This window comes from Muscardinus avellanarius (assembly GCF_963383645.1).
Source record: "Muscardinus avellanarius genome assembly, chromosome: 10".
NCBI classification, from domain to species: Eukaryota; Metazoa; Chordata; class Mammalia; order Rodentia; family Gliridae; genus Muscardinus; species Muscardinus avellanarius.
In genome coordinates this window covers 99,259,791-99,276,697 of record NC_137796.1, presented here as the reverse complement: position 1 = coordinate 99,276,697, position 16,907 = coordinate 99,259,791, and the positions used below count along the sequence as shown (strand labels likewise).

Sequence of the window (16,907 nt, the reverse complement as noted above, 5' to 3'; positions counted from 1 at the left end):
TGGATAGCTCTTTGAGGGTGAAGACCCCTCTCTGCTGGCCCCTGCCACACACCCCTGGGTCACATCCGTCAACCCAGCACACCTTGATAATCAACTTACTTTCCCTCACCAGAGAGGGATGATGGGGGACCAGGATGGAGACGTGGGCGGAGAGGGCATCCCACCAATCAGCTGCAACTTCTTTAGAGCACTGGCGCCCCAGAGCTTAGGAGCCATATTTAAAAAGAACCGTTCCTCGGGGAGTCTTCTTCATCTCTGTATTTTGCCTGCCCAGCATGATGCCTGGCACATAATAGGGCCCAATACATCTTTGTTGAATGACTGGGAGAGCTAGAGGAATTCTCAAGACTCTTGCTGCCGTGGCCCGGGAGCTGCCAGGGTCTCCGGCAGTTCTCTCCGCTCTGTCTTACCCATCAAGCAAGCCCCGTCTCACTTTGAAAGCTCAGAGCAGGCCGTCTCCCGCTGCCGCCTCTGCGAACTTAGGATGCTATGGGCTGCTGCCAGGGGTCCCAACACACCCAAACCACCTGCATCTCCTCTTGCTGAGCTGGACATTCCAGACAAGCTCCTCCCCCGCCACCTGCGCCCTGTCCAGGCTCCGCCTTCCTCCTCACTGTCTCACATTCCTCTCATGCAGACTGTCCTGGTCACCCTAGGAGCGCACCTCACTGCCCTCCTATCTCGAGCGATTTTTTCATCCTATAAACATCACATAAGCTGTTTACGGCGTCCATAACCTGCCTGGAGCTTCTAAACCTCTTTCTTGTGTGGCTCTTTATGAGTCAAGATAAACAACTCTCTCTCCGGGGACTTGAGGCCCTGGATCCTTGCCCTGAGTCCTGAGCCCCGGGGCCTCACGGGAGCTGAATCAGAGCCTGGGCCCAGGAGGACCCTGGTTAAATGTGTCATGCAGGAGACCTAGGTGACCTCCTGCTGGCTTAGGGAGGAAAACGCAGCAGAGATGGTGAGGTCAAGGCAGGCCAGAGGGCCGCCGGCTGCAGTCAGAAGGTCAGCAGCTGCAGTCCTCAGGGGAAACGATGCTGGCTTGGGAAAGGAAGAGGTCTGGCGACGTGGCAACTCGGGGCAACTCCTGGAGACTGCGTCTCATTCAATCGCTGATTTGGCACTAAAGAAAATGGGCTCCCTGGACTGGAGGTGACTTGCCCACGGTTGTACGGGCTGCAGGGAATAGACAAAGGGGTCGGCACCCGCCCTGTCCCGCTGGATTCCCCAGGAAAGCGTGCGCCCTGGCCCAGCTAACCAGCCCATTCCATCATCTGGCCACAATGATGGGTTTAGAGGTGGCCCGGGACCTAAAGGTAGTTCAATTAGGGAAGATCCTGGGAATGATCAGTGTGCTTTCCTTGGGCTAGAACTAAACAAAGGATACAAGTAGCCTCAGAGACTAAGGCCAAGGAAACAGATCCCATGGAAGGCAGAGAGGAGCCATGGAAAGCAGAGGATTCTTAGGCGATAGCTCTGAGTTGCTGGATCAAGCTTTGCCTGAAGGTGTTGCAATAGAATGTTGTTACATGATCCAGTAAAGTTATTATTATTTTTTTTAATAAAGACAGAATAGCTGCTTTATATGACTTGAAACCAAAATATTTCCAGCTGGGAGCTTGCCTCTCTCTGTTCCTCTCCTGTGTGCCTGGTCAGGCCAGCCGAGCCCAAAGGGAAGGCCTCCCTGCCTGGCCACGCGCCTGGCTAGGCTGGAGAGACTCCAAATGCTGGCTCTAAGCTGGAGCTGGGAATCTCCACTAGTGCTCCTTTCACTCCTAGTTCAGGGAAGCCGGTTGGCTAATTACATGGGCCCAGAAAGAGTTTTCTGGGTGGTTCCTCCAGCCTCCTCTGGTGAACTCTCAGCACTTTTTGCACTTGCTAACACCTTAGGGCCCCTGCCTGCAGTGGCTCCTCCCACTGAGAGCTCTCAGAAGGGGAGGCGGAGCCTTCCAATGCCTGTCAGCGGCCAGCATCTGGCATGGATACTGTTCAGGGATGCTAGTGACTGGACGAGCCCCTCTTTCCACAGTTCGCCTCCTCTTGCCTCTGTTCTCTTTTCACCTGCTTTCTCCCCTTTAAGAATTAGGGTGAAGTTAAAAAACAGAGCAAAGCCTTTACCCCAAGTCCCCAACTCACAAACCCAGGGGACTCTCTACCATCCTATGTCCATGGACCTACCAAAAGCAAACCTCATCTCCTGGCCCAGCCCTGCTGTGTATAAAACCCTGGGCAGGAGGACAGGGAGGATGCCTGGAAACCTGAGTCAGAGGAAGCTGGGGCCGAATCTCCAGTCCGCTGGCATCCTCTAAGCCCTCATGGACCAGGAAGAGGCCTGGTGGCACAGGGTCCCCCCTCCAGTCCAGCCAGGGTGGGAAAGAACTCCCCTTAACAAAGCCGGACGTGTTCCCACAGGTCCCGGCTGCAAGAGCCCACCACAAGCCCGAGGCGGCCTCAGGGTGGACCTGGCCTGGTGGGATGGGTCTGGGGGCTCACAGCCTGGGAAGGCTGAGGAACTCCTCTGGCCACTAAATCACTTCCTTGCCAGTTGGATTCGGTGTCTGTTGGCTTGTGAGTCCTGAGGGACCCGGGGAGTGACGGGGAGCTCTGAGTACATGGTTGGCACCGGGAGGGGGTGATTCAGGAGCCACTCACAGCGATGATCACTCCAGCTGACGAAGTCCAGAGCCCATTTCCCCTCCCTCCTTGCAGCCAGCAGTCCCGGGCTCGGCGGGCTGGGACCCTCCAGGCACAGGTCCTGGGGTCTCCGCGAGCCCAGGGCAGACCCGGACCACGCTCCTGGCCAGGACCCTCCGCTGGGTCTTGCAACTCGGGCTCCGGATCGTCTCCTCTGGACCCGCCTGGGCTCTGGGCCCACCCCGCCTTTTCCCCAGGCTCCCGCCGAGGGTCCCCGGCTCGGATCTCGGCGGCGGCAGCGGCGGCGGCGGCGGGCGGGGGCGCTCCCCACCCCTCCCACCCCGCTCCTGCGCCCGCCCTCCTCCCCGCGCTCCTCCCTCGCTCCGCCCCGGCCCCGCCCGCCGCCGCCGCCGCCGCCGCCCGCCCGCGGCCCCGGCCCCCGCGCGGCCGCCCCCACCCCGGGCCGGGCTGCGGGCAGCGGGGAGCGCGCCGGCCCGCGCCCCTCCCCGCGCGCCCCGCGCCCGCGCGCGCCGCCCCTCCGCGGCCTGCCCGCCTCCCGCGTCCCTCCCCCCGGTGACGTGCGGGTCCTGCCCGTCTGAAAACTCCGCGCCGCGGCGGTGGGGGCGGCGAGGCGGCGGGCGGAGCGGGAGCCCGGAGCGCGGCGGCGGGCGGGGGCGGCCGGAGGCGCCGGGCCCCGAAGATGGTGGCGGCGCCGTGCGCCCGGAGGCTGGCCCGGCGCTCGCACTCGGCGCTGCTGGCGGCGCTCACCGTGCTGCTGCTGCAGACGCTGGTCGTGTGGAATTTCAGCAGCCTGGACTCCGGGGCCGGCGAGCGCCGCGGGGGCGCCGCCGAGCAGCCGCCCCCGGCCCCGGCCCCGCGCCGCGAGCGCAGGGACCTGCCGGCCGCAGCCCGGCCAGCGGGCGGCCCCGGGCAGCCCCGCGCGCAGCGGCCCCCGGTAAGATGCCCTTGCGCCGCCGCGGAGGAGGGAGGCAGGGAGGCCGGAGGGAGGGAGGGAGGGAGGAGGCGGCGCGCGGGGGCCCCCGCCCAGTCCCGGGACCGGCCCCGGGGCTCCGGGGAAGTTGCCTCCGGAGGAGGCGCCCCGGGGCTCGCCCGGGCTGGCCGGGCTCCCGCGCCCCGTGTCGCTGGCCGCCGGCCGGGCGCCCCACTTGCGGGGTGCGTGGGGTGTCTGCACCTCGCTCCCCGCCCGGCTGCAGCCGCCCGGTGTCTGGGTCTTTGGCGACTTGGGCGCGCGCGGTTCTGTCCGCCCTCGCCCCAGAAGGGGTCTGGAGTGGGCGTCCCGAGTCCCCGGCTGGGTCCCTGGATCCGGGCTCCAGGCGGTGGTGCCTGCGCTCGGAGTCGCCCTGGATGGCAGCAGAGCCTCCCTCGGTTCCTAACCTTGCCGCCTCCCCCGCGCCCTCCCCGGCCCGCCTTCGCCTCGTCCGCGTCCGCGGGCGCGGGGCACGGCCTCTCCTCCCAGCCCAGAGTCTCTGCTCCTGGCGCGTGTGGCCCGTCCCCTTCTACACACCGTCAGGGCACCTTTTCCCGGGGCTCCTCTCGGCCCTCCTGGGGGTGCAGTCAGGGCTCTGAAACTGTCTCCCACACCTCTTCTAGAACCGCTTGGTTGGCTGGCTGGGTGGGAAGATGACTTGTCTTCCTGACCTGTCGCCAACTTCTCCAGGGATGAGCCCGCTGAGCTGAGCTGGGGGCAGGGGTGCGAGTCCCCACCTCGGGCAGGGTCTCAGCCCGCACTGGGCGAGCTGCTCCGTCTGTGGCACAGGATGGGCTGCATGTCTGTCTGAGTCTCATCCTGCCTCCTCTCTGCAGGGCTTTGCTGAGCCCCTGAAGGATGTTGGGGGGTCAGGATGTTAGGAATGGGATGCTCCTGTCTCTCACTTGTCACTTGGGGACATCTCACTGAAATCCTGCCTCTGCTGGGCGCCCTGTGCTTTCTGATCTACTAAACTTCTTTGGAGTTGATGCGCCCCTGTCTGCTGCCGAGTTCGGCTCCTTATGCCTGTGGGCTGAGGCAGTCCACAGGATGCGATGGTATTTCACGTTGCTGTGTGGGTAGCAGGGAGCAGCCTTTCATTTGCGGGAGCGAGTGGAGTGGCTTGCTGATGGAGACTGTCCCGCGGCCTCTTGTTCACAGGGAAGGATACTGGAGGCGCTGCCTCTGAACTCCTGGCATTGGTGGTGATGTGTTCAGAGCAGAAACACAATTAAAAGTTCTTTCTGAATTCAGGGCCCTACCGGGAGGGGGATCACAGGATTCAGGACCATGCATTGCTGGCCCAGTGCAGGAACATGTAAGGTGGCCTTGGGGTGGGGGCAAGGGGCCAAGTGTATCCTTTGTACGTGGGGCTCGGGAGATACCTTTAGGGTACAGATGCCACCTGTTGAAACAAATAAAGGGAAAGAAAGAGGTTGGTCCACCTCCTCTTAGGTCCCTGACATCCTGAGCATCTTCTGGTGGCCCCGCGTGGTGGTCCTGTGTGTTCCCTCTGGGACTCTCCTCCTCTTAGCTGGAGAGGGTTTGCACTTGAGAGGGGGATGGGAGCATGCCATTTTTCTTGTTTTAATTCCTTTTGGAATTCCAGCCCCAGCAGCTCAATTGCTTGGCTTTCCTCAGACTGCTTTCATCTGCAAGTTTGGTTTCTCTCCCACACCTGCAACTCCCAGTATTGCGATTTCTTTACCTTCCGATCTAGACATATAGGTATTTTCTTCTTCTTTTTTTTTTAAATATTTTCCACTCTTCCTAGCAGTTGCACAAGCTGTGTGCTGCCATTCTCTTGGACTTGTATTTTATCTGCTCCCCTCTCTCCTGTCTCCCCCTTCCCCAAGTCACCTACCTCCATGAGCTACTAGATTCTAAAGTCATAGCACATTCCTCCTGGCAGAATCCTGGGGTCTGTCCTCTCTCACCTGTGTCCGCCAGCCCCTGCCCTTCCCGAGCACCAAGGAGACCAGAAGGGGGCAGGCTGTTCCCAAAGTCCAGCCTTGCTGAAGCCCTGGTTTGCAGGGAAGAAGAGCAGACCCCGTGTCCAGCCACTGAGGCCCTTTCCGCGTGCGGTTTGTTTGCATGCAGACCCTGCTGGGGTTTGCGGGCGTGATGTTTCAGAGGGACATTTGGGAGTGGGACATTCAAGGAAAAATGGCTGTGATTTTCCAGGTGGCTCTTATAAAGAGCCGCTGAGATGTCTGTCGAGGCGAAGGCACTTGGTCTCTGTGTTCTGTGGCTGGCGGGGGTGGGTGGGGAGGACAGCTGTGGTTCTCGGCTGCAGAGAGGTTTGGGGTGTGTGTGGGGGTCTCAGAGAGTGTCCGGCCGGCATTGTGTACAGAGCATCTTCTAAACCGGACCCCGCTGCTTCCTCAGCCCGCTCCGTACACAGGTGAAGGTAGTAGGTTTGGAGACCTGATGGTGCCTAAGGCGGACCCGCTCGCCATGGGTGGGAGATGGGCCCGTCCATCGAAGCTTTGCAAGCGTCCCCTTTCCGCTCAGTCTCTCTGCAGGCTCCTACGTAGGAGAATGCCGGGGTGAGTTGCAGCCGAGTTTCCTGGCTGTGGCAGTGTTTCTTCACGGGGTCTCTAGTAAGCAGTGAATTTCACTGTCTTCTCAGCTTTTAGAAACAGACAGCAGGCTCAGTCATATACGGAGGGGAAAATGCTGAGCGGTAGGGGTGTTGCCAGAAGGATCCACCTTGGAAGCCGAGTGGATTTGGGGGATGAAGGGGAGCTGTGTGTGTTCATGGGAACCAGGCGTGTTTTCTTTTCCTTTGCTTAATCGCTCGAAGTCTCCACATGTGTAGATTGTGCCCCTGGCTAAAGCGTTGACAAGTATCATTTGGGGGAAAAAAAATGTAAGTTTTATTGTCCTTCCGTCCTCCACACACACGCTTCAAGCAGAATTCTTTTTATTATCATCCGAGTCCTTCGAAATGTTGATTTTTTTTTCAGCAGAAGTTCCTCATACTTCACATTACTCCCATAACTCAGGACTTTCTCAGACATGGACACCGACTTTGAAAGATGCTTCACTGGATCCAGACGTCGCAGGTGTAGCTTTCCTTTTTATACAAATGTTTGGTGACCAGAGAGAAGAGAGGGTATCTTACTGGTGGATCGCTGTGTTTGGGTTTTATATATATACACACGCATACTCTCCATGGAGTTTTGTTTTGTTTGAGCAATGCATTACACTTTGTATACAGAAATATGCATCATTGAACAATATTTATCTTACTGCAAATGTTGCCATCTGCTTAATCATATTCTGGGAAATGCTAAAGAAAATAAGTAGATAAAAGTAAAAATTATTATATATATACATATATATATATATATATGTATGTATGTAATATAATTCAGGTTGAATAGCCCTTTTCTGAAATATTAGGGACCAGAGTGTTTCACACTGGTGAATTTTGTAGAGATTTTGGAATATTTGCGCACGCATAAGATCTCCTGGGGATGGGACACAAGACTAAATACGACATCCATTTATGTTTCATATGCACTTTATTTATTTTCATTTTCTGTACTTTTGTGGTACTGGGGATTGAACCTGGGGGCGCTTTATCACTGAGCTACACCCACCCCCAGCCCTTTTTATTTTATTTGGAGACAGGGTCTCATTAAGTTGCCCAGCCTGGTTTCAAACCCGTGACCCTCCTGCCTCATCTTCCTGAGTACTGGGATTATAGCTACTGCTCCTGGTTCATATACTCTCTATTTATATAGCCTAGAGGTGATTCTATGCAGTATTTTGTGTACCTGCATTTTAACTGTGACCTGTCACATGAGGGTATGGGGAGAATTTTCCATTTTAGATTTCAGATTTTTGAATGATAGTCTATATATGCATATGTGTGTGCATATGTATGTATGTACATGTGCATATACATGTCTATATACCTATATATGCACACACATGTATGTACAAACATACATACATATGTATATACATGGAAGAAAAGTATATATATATATATACACACACACACACACACAAACACACACACACACACAGATAGCTATTTTTTTTCTTACATTTTAGACATTCTATATCAGTTCATCTTTATCTTCTAGAAGGTTGGGGGGTAAAATGCTCGCTGTTTTTCAGACAGGAACCCAGAGGACACATAAATTCTTATTTCCTGGGGATTGTCCAGTTCTGGTCCGTGGCCGTAACTGAGAAGGAACTTTGGTGGTTGTGTTAGAGCAGAGCACTGATGTCATTGCAAACAAAAATGTCCTTAAGGAATCTCTGTGGCAAGACGCTGCCTCCCCGCCCATCCAGGGCGCCCTAGAGTCGGTGGGGCGGCAAGGCCCTGTGCGGGAAGAGGACCGGAGCCCTGAGGGACTGCGCTGCAGCGCTGACCTTGCCTCTGGCTTCTGCCTAAAGCGGCCCTAGGAGCTGTCACTTACCATCTCTCTCTCCTCTCTCTCTTCTTTGTGGCTCCCCATTTCTAATGACCCAGATTTCCCATCTATCAGAAAGAGAGAAAATACATACATCAATAATAACAACTCGAATCCCAAGGAACCCCAAGTTTCAAAGGGCAAGCTGTGGACGCAGAAAGAAAAGTCACAGCAAGGTGGGCCTCGCCCCAGCGCAAATGCAGGAGGCCTTGGCCGTCCCCTCTCCATCCTGGCGTCCAGTTTCCCTTTGAGTCATGCCCACCTCTGCAGTCCTGGGTAAACCACCTCTGCTCCTCCATGACGTGGGGCCTCTGGGTGCTTTGCAGGAGGATGAAACAGAATGATACTGTGAACCGATTTGGGCCCAGTGATACTAAGTGCTTCAACAGGAGCCATTCTAACAAGGAATTCCCTGGTATGTTCAGAAATAGCGAAAGAGAATTTTTAAAAAGTTATTCATTTTCCCAAATAAATCAGAGCTTAAGTGAAATGCCAGGCCATAAAATGCATCCAGTTCTAGCCTTGGTGGAGGAGGGACCGGGTCAGAGGAAAGAATAGCACCCAGCTGTCTGCCACTCAGAATTTTGATGTTCTGCATGTATTGTTGTTGTTGTTGTTGTTATTATTATTATTATCATCATCATCATCATTACTAATTTGCGGTACTGGGGATTAAACCCAGGGGCATTCTGCCTCCGAGCTACATCCCCAGACTTATTTTTTATTTGGAAACAGGGTCTCACTAAGTTATGGAGGGCCTCACTAAGTAGCTGAGCCTGGCCGCAAACTGCAATCCTCCTGTCTCCCGGGTACCGGGATTATGAACGTGCGCCACCACACCCGGCTTGTATATAATATTAAATGCGTGTGCGCGCGTGTGCGCACACACACACACACACACACACACACACACACACACACAATCTACCTATTTATCTATCTATCTACCTCCAGGAAGAAAGAGACAGTTACCCACCTCATACAAAATTGAAACTAAGGAGCCCTGGCTGAAATTGCTGGCCTTCTGATCACTGGTTTTATGGAAGAGGTAATGGAGGGCCACGCAGGAGGTATCCTCCATCACTTGGGACCTTCCTGGTTTGGGGAATAGAGCTGCTGCTGCCCCTCTCCCCAGATACAGAGGCCAAGGTTCCAAGATGTGAAGGTGCTTTTCATGACGGGGAGCGCAGAACTGGGGTCCAAACCAGTTCCAAATGGCGCCCAGATGCATGAGCTTCTGTCTGATAGTTCTCCAATGAACCCTCCACATGGCCAGACCATTTCTAAAAACCACCATACCACTTTTATTGCTTCTGATGGAAGATTCCTGAAATTGTGCTAACTCCAGAAATGGTGCAAATAAGATGACTTTTGGAATCAGTCCCCTACGTAATGATGTAAATAAAATGGCAATGATCGTCATAATGGCTGTCTAACTAGCACTCTTAGCACTGTTTAAAACCCTTCCTGTGTATTAAGTTCTTGACTGATGTTATGGTTACATTATTGTGTGTATGTAATGCTGGATTTGAACCCAGGGACATTCTACCTCCAAGCCACACCCCCAGCCCCTATTTTATTTTTAATTTGCAAACAGGGTCTTGCTAAGTTTCTGAGGGTCTCCTTAAGTTGCTGAGACTGACTTTGAACCAGCAGTCCTCCTGTCTGGGCCTCCAAGTACTGAGATTATAGGTGTGGGCCACCACACCCAGCTTTGTTTTTTTAACAGCCAATAGGCGTGGCACTTAATATAACCAGGCCCTATTCTAGATGGTTTATAAATATTAATTCATTGAAATCTCATGCTATGGAGGGGAAACTGAGCCACGGGGCACGGAAGCAACTTCCCCAATGTGCAGAGCTGTGAGTGGCCAAGCTGAGATTAGAACCCAGGCAGTCCGCACTCCTTACCTCTGCTGGGCATCCTCTCTGGCCCCGGGACCACAGAACTCTATGTAGAGAAGCAGAAGTGATTTCTTCAACATGCCAAACCCCTAAAGATGGGATCTTGGTTTATTTTATCAAATCTTACTGTATCTCTTTAAGGTATACAGCATGAGATTTTGATCTGTGTAGATATAGATAATGAAAAGATTATAGTACTTAGGCACATTAACAGATCCACCAGGTCATATAGTAAAAACAACAACTTCTCCTCCTCCTCCTCCTCCTCCTCCTCCTCCTCCTCCTCCTCCTCCTCCTCCTCCTCCTCTTCTTCTTCTTTGTGTGTGTGTGTGTGTGTGTGTGTGTGTGTGACAAGAAGCACCTAAAATCTGCTATTTTAGCAAAAGTCCGAAACACAGTAAACATTAAGTACAGCCTGCCTGCTGTGCATTCCATCTCTGGATCCTATCTGCTACCTTGTATCCCTTAACTGTATCTCCTCTTCTTAGGACCATATTTTATGGTCCTAAAAACAAAGTATCACCCTGTAGTGGGACAGCAGACCTTACCAGGGAATCACTGAAGCCAAGCGCAGGGTGGGCTAGAAGGAGGCTTGGATTTGAATCTCTAGCCTGGGCAGGGACAGGGAGACACCGCGCAGCTTTCCCTGGCCGAGGGCAGAGTCCTCTTTGCTGTTCTCCTTCTTGGTTCAGCTGCGCTGTGGTTATCTCTGGTGGAGCCCATGCCTGTCCCTAAGAGCCGGGGTGATGTGGGGTGTTGCAGCAACTTTGATGAACAAGCAGTTGGTATCCTCTCAAGACACTTCCTTCCACCTACAGCAGAAACTGTCTGTTTGTCCACAGCAGATGCCTATCAGGCGGTGCACTGTGGGCCTGTGGTTAGCTTACCCCTCCCCTTCAGGAACCTGAAGTGTTACAGAGAAGGGAGGGGCGCTTCTGTTGGAGCAGGGAAACTGACTTTATTAGTGTCAGAGGCTGGGGGCCCAGGCACCTGGCCCAGTAGAGAAGGTCTGTGACCTATTCCCAGGTCTATTTGGGGTGGGTGTCCCCCCATTCAAGGACCCTGAGGACAGGGAAATGGATCTGTTCCTTCTGAGGCCTGGTTCCTCTAGGTTAGGAGGCTGGCTGGCTTATCTGGACATCTAAGCCTGGCTAAGGTGTCCATGGGTGCTAACGAGGGAAGGTGTAGCCAGCCTTTGCTTCTCCTCCTGGGGAGTCCTTGGCTAGAACTCCGAGTGGCTGTGGGATAGAGGCACATAGGTTAAGCACAGCGCGATGAGGCTGTGGGAAGGGAGGCCCACGCACAGGTTCCCTGCCCACGAGTCCAGACATTGTAACTTAGCCGCAAAGAGGAGAAGGGCGATTTCTTTGCAGAGTTGTTGCCCTTGTACCACGCACCATGGAAATGATGGGAAGACGGGCCCTTATTGACCACGGCAGCCCACGAGTAGAAGACTCTTGTTCTCATCTCTATTTTACTGATTCAAAAGAGTGAATGCTAAGGCAATCAATTGGGTGAAAGGAAAGAAGCTGGAAAGTGGCCAGAGTAGGAGTTGAAGTTTTGTGTTGACTCTGAAGGCTGTGTTCCCAGACTTTGCCCAATTCAGTCTTTAAGTCCCTCATCTCTAGCCCCATGCACTAACCCTTCCTCCCATCCATTCATGTATTCATCCAGCTGTCCATTTGTCCATCTATCCATCCATCTGCCATCAGTCCTTCATCCATCCATCCATCCATCCATCCATCCATCTAAACATCCATCTACATATCAATCCATCTATCTGTCCTCCTATCTATCTATCTATCTATCTATCTATCTATCCATCTGTCCATTCCTCTGTCTGTCTCTTCATCCATCCATCCAGCCCTCTACCCCGGTACCTCCTCTCCACGCCCACAGTGAGACTGTGCTATTCTCACAGTGCCCAGTACTGCATCTGCCCTCGTGAGCAGGACAAGTGTGAGTCCATGCTTCCTGGCAGACCAGCAGGCAGGCAGGGGTCAGGACTGTACGCCTGGGAGGCATAGCCACAGACACATGCTAGCCCAGGTCTTCTGCCAGCTCCCTTCCCTGTGGTGGCCTCTTGGACACAAAAAAGAGGCTTCCTCAGGAAAAGGGAGGCCAGAGAAGTATGTGACCCAGAGCCCTGGAACCCCTCAGGTCTCCTGCCACCCCAGAACAGCCAGACCTCAGGCCTGAACGTCTCCACCCATAAATCCAGGTCTTGGTTTTACACCGGAAAGGATGAGGCAGGAAATGAGCCGGGCAGCAGGTGCAGCTGGGAGGCAGGTGCTGGGATGTTCAGGCTGGGCGGGGCTCCGTGGTCCTCTCTCTGACTGGGCAGGCACATTACTTCACCCTTTGGGGGCTCACTGTCCTCCTCTGACCCCCGGGGGTGGTGGAGTCACCAGCCTCGCAGTCCTGGATGATGGGCGCCATCTGTGGCCGGAATCAGCACTCTGCTCTGCCTCCTGATATCAGCAGCTGCACCCTGGGCTGTCTGCAGGAGGACTCGCAGACCCCTGCTTCCCAGTGTGTTAGTATCAGCAAGTGCTGAAATGTAAAGATGGCATGCCAGATGACCATGTGGATTTTAAAAATTCTTTGAACAGTCACAAGATCCGGCAGGCTGGGACCCGCCTTCTTGCTTGGTGGTTAATGGCTGAGCAGAGAATGGCTATGCCCCAGACTCTCCAGTTCCCCCCTGCCACGATCTCTCCTGTCACTTCTGGTACCTAACCAGCCCCTCTGGTCTGTTGAGTCTGCAGCCTGCCTGGAAGAGCTGCCTTATCATTGGGAAGTGCTAAAAATAACTCTCCGTGGCCACCTTTCAGTCACCCCCAGGTGGCTCATTCACGCACTTGCTTCTGGCTAACCGGGGCATCATGGAGATTTCTTTCCCTCCCTCACCAGTGACAAATACCCAGAGCATGCAAATTCTTTTAAGCATCAGGCCATCCTGAAGGGCAAACCTTCCAAACAGAAATAGAAGCCTGCGTTCTGCAAGTCGGTCTACCGGTTTCCCCTTTGTGGGCAGTGTGGGTCACAGGATATCTTGAATCATCTGCCTTCCCTTTCTGTTTTCCCCCGGCCCGGGCCCCTGATAGCATGCATCAGGAACTTGGGAGCGGTCGGAGGCAGGCAGGTGGACCGGTAGAACATTCCAGAGCACCTTGGCTTGTGTCCCGACTCTCTCTAGGATGATCTGTGACTTGCACCTCTTTGTGTGGTCTTACCGCTTCATCAGCTGATGTCAGCACACCTGCTTTCCTCTCTAGTTTGTGAGGATTAAATTTGATACACAGAAGAGAGAAGCACATTGAGACTCACAAATCCCAGAGGACTCATGTCGTAGACCAGAAAATGTGAGCCATTCAGATCTCTCTCAGTCGTCCTGTGCCTTTGGGACAGGGATGAATGAATGAATGAAAGCCCAGGAGGGTCCCCACCCACTCACCTGTCTGCCCATCCGTCTAGCAGGTGATGGCCAAGAACCTGCCATGAGTGAGTCTGGCACTATGCAAACTAGGGGGGGGGGACAGAGGTGCCCCTGCTCAGAGGTTACATTCTGGGGCAGCATGGCCCCCAACACAAAAGAAAAAAAAGTAACCAGCAGTTCAAACAGTGCTGTGTGCGTCTATGAAATGATCAACACCCATCCCAATAACGTGTGGGGGAAGGGAGGAAGTGGGGCGCCTGAGAAAAACACACCGGGTGCTGTGCTGTAAGTATCATTCTCCGCCTCATTAGGGTGTTGTACCCTAAAAGTGTATTAAAAAATATCAAGTGAACTAGGCGGGCCAATAAACACAATTCAAAACATGTAAACAGGAAAGAAACAGTGTATCAAATGGTTGCAAACACGGGAGGGTGGTACAAAGGTACTGAGAAGAATAGGAGCTCCCGGTGAGTGTTGATTTTGGCTGGGATAGATGTATTTTACTGACTGTATTTACTTATTCTGGATTTATCTTGCTTATTTGGGGATGAGGCTTTATTTGGGGTGGATACCTTTTACCGGAGTCATCCCACACTAGTTCTGGGGAAGCCAAATATGGTAGAGACCTCAAGCACGATGCCCCAGTGATTACAGGTGCTGCAGGCCCGACAGGCTCATCCACGGCTTTTTATAAGCAGATGCTCTTCATAGCTGCATAAACTGTATTAGTTATTAAATTCGTATATGTGCTTTAAAAATTATTAGTGCATTGCAATTGTACACCACAGTGAGGTTCCGTGTGATGAAAGCATACATGCGTATGTTCCTTTAACTTCTTTTTTTAACCAAAAGATACTCAATGCATGGCATTCTAGATATACAGCTTGAATAATTTTCACAAACTGAGCATACACAAGCAACCCTACACCCAGACCAAGAAAGGGAGTATTACATATGTACCTGCCCCTGCTCCTTGGGAGAATATTAGAAAAAATTATTAATAGCTATATATTTTTTTAAGAAATGTGTATTAGAAGCCTGGTGTGGTGGTACGAACTTGTCATCTCAGTGTTTGGGAAGCTGAGACAAGAGGATCTCAGATTAGAGACCAGCCTTAGCAACATAGTAACCTAGTAAGACCCTGTTTTAAAACAACGACAACAAAAACCCAAACAGGGCTGGCTTGGAGGGAGAATGCCCCTAGGTTCCATCTCTAGTACCATAAAAATGTATATTAGGGAAATTATATATATATATATATATATATATATAATCAATCAAAATAACATCTTTAAGGCTCTTATTGCTGGGCATATAAATAAAATAGTATTTAAGTAAAAAGAAGTTAGTTGGGATTGGTCAGGGTGGCGATGCAGGCATGTAATTCCAGTTCTTGGGAGGCTGAGACAGGAGGACTGCAGGTTTGAGACCAGAAGCATAGTAAGACTCTCGGCAACATAGCAAGACCCTGTTTCAAAACAAAATAAAGAGGGTTGGGGGTGTTGCTTGGAGGTAGAACAACCCTGTGTTCAATTCCTAGTAACACACACACACAAACACATACACAACTAGCCAGGCACAGTGGTGCACACTTGTAATTCCAGTACTTGGGAGGCAGAGACAGGAGGACCTCAGGTTCACAGTCAGCTTCAGCTACTTAGTGAGGCCCTCTTCAATTTAGTGAGACCATGTTTCCAACTAAGAATTAAAAAAATAGGGCTGAAGGTGTAGCTTGGGGGTAGAATGCTTCTAGGTTCAATCCCCAGTACCCCCCCACCCACACACACATGAAAAAGAACAAGAAAAAAGTTAATAAAATGAGAATATATTAGTAACAGTCCCACACCCTGACCCTGATCCTAATCTGGATGTCAACTTGTTTGAAATTTACCAATGACAGGGATTTGCTGGAATGCCCAAGGATGGCTACATGCTGGCTCAAACCCTTTAAGACCTTTTGGTCCCGTGGTCAATAGCTCTGCTGTTTTGTTCTGAAGTTCAAGTGGGAAGGATTTAAACTAGACGTTAGGAGGACGGGGCTCTGGGTTCATTCTATGGGGATGCTTAGGAGAGGCCTCCCGTCGTCTCCGATGGTCTTGGTGGCCGGGCAGCTGTCTCCTGTTGCTCCTACAGCTCTGGAGACCGATTGGCCCCAGGGGCTGCTTGGGCTCATCTTCTTTCTCCTGTGCCATAGTTCTGGGCCCTTCCCTGGATCCTTTGGATTCATTGCTGTGTGTTTGCTTCCTGTTGAATATTTTTACCCAACTCTCCCATGTATTGAACATGAAATTAGCCATGATGAATGGGTCCCCAAATGGGCCCATAATGACTGCATTAACTTAACCCTGAACCACGACTCTCCCGTTCAGAACCAGGGGAACAGTACCACGTTCAGGCAGTTCCTGCAGCAGAGACGGCTCATTATCTCTAAAAGAGCACGGCGTGGGGGGGACAGTAAAAGCCGCCAGCCCGAGGACAGCGGGATAATCCCCCGAGTCCCAGCACCCAGCCACACTCGCATTCATAAAATAAACAAATGCTTTTGGTAATGGAGAGCTAATGTAGACATTATTTAAGGATAGTATTAAAACCAGATTAGCTGGATCAAGGAATACAGTGGCTACCTCATTAAGCATCCTTTCTTGAGGGATATAGGAAAGTTATTCTCTTTCTCCTTTTCTTCTTTCCCTGTGAAATGGGGCTTTATTAATTAGAGATGAAATGGTAAATATGTATATTTTTTATTTTTCCAGACTGGTAGCTGCTTTCTGTTTATTTTTTAATGGAGGACCAAGCTTTGCAGATGTTATCTTTGAAATAAAAGCCTATTCATTGCCGCATCCTCTTTTATCCTTAGCACAGAAGGAGCAGCTGTGAGAAAGAACACAGGGTGCTCCCTTTGCCTGCCGCGGAGTGTCTGGATGAACCCCGGGCTGATGTGACCCCGCACACCCTCCTGGCCGGCTTCCCCCTTAGTCCTTGTGAGGCACCACTGAGTTATTAGGTCTTGTTTCCTCTTGTGCAGAGGTGAGGCGGAGGCAGAACAGGATGGAGAGGAGTCTGGGAAGGCCCTTCAGAGAAGAGCTGACTGTGTGCAGCTGGGACTGGGCTCCTTTCTTAGCACTTCCGCCGAGCTGGGGTTGCTGGCTGCTGTGTGGCTTTGATTTGGGGTCCAAATCAAACAGCAGCAACATTTGGAGGGACCCAGCTTTTTAGCAGAGTGAACAGGTGGATGTTAACACCCAGCCGAAGCGGATACTCAGAAGTCCTGATGGGGCCAGGCATGGTGGCTCACACTTGTAATCTCAGCATTCAGGAGGTGGAGACCAGAGGATCAGGGTTCGCAGACAGCCTCAGCTACTTAGCGAGGCTCTTTACAACTCAGTGAGACCTGTTTTAAAAATAAAAGACTAAAAATTAGGGCTGGGGATGTAGCTCGAAGGTAGAATGCCCCTAGGTTCCATCCCTGGTACCGCAAGAAAAAAACAAAACAAAAAAAAGTCCT

General features: G+C 52.4%; 1 protein-coding gene across 1 annotated transcript in view; it reads left to right on the top strand.

The window, feature by feature from the left end:
* Window positions 1-3,337: 3,337 nt before the first annotated feature.
* XYLT1 (xylosyltransferase 1) overlaps window positions 3,338-16,907 on the top strand; it is a gene marked incomplete at both ends in the record, with an annotated part of 299,012 nt that continues 285,442 nt past the window's right edge. Inside the window, 1 exon segment of the mRNA XM_080702416.1 lies at window positions 3,338-3,557. Within this exon segment, the coding sequence (XP_080558542.1) occupies window positions 3,338-3,557 (220 nt within the window).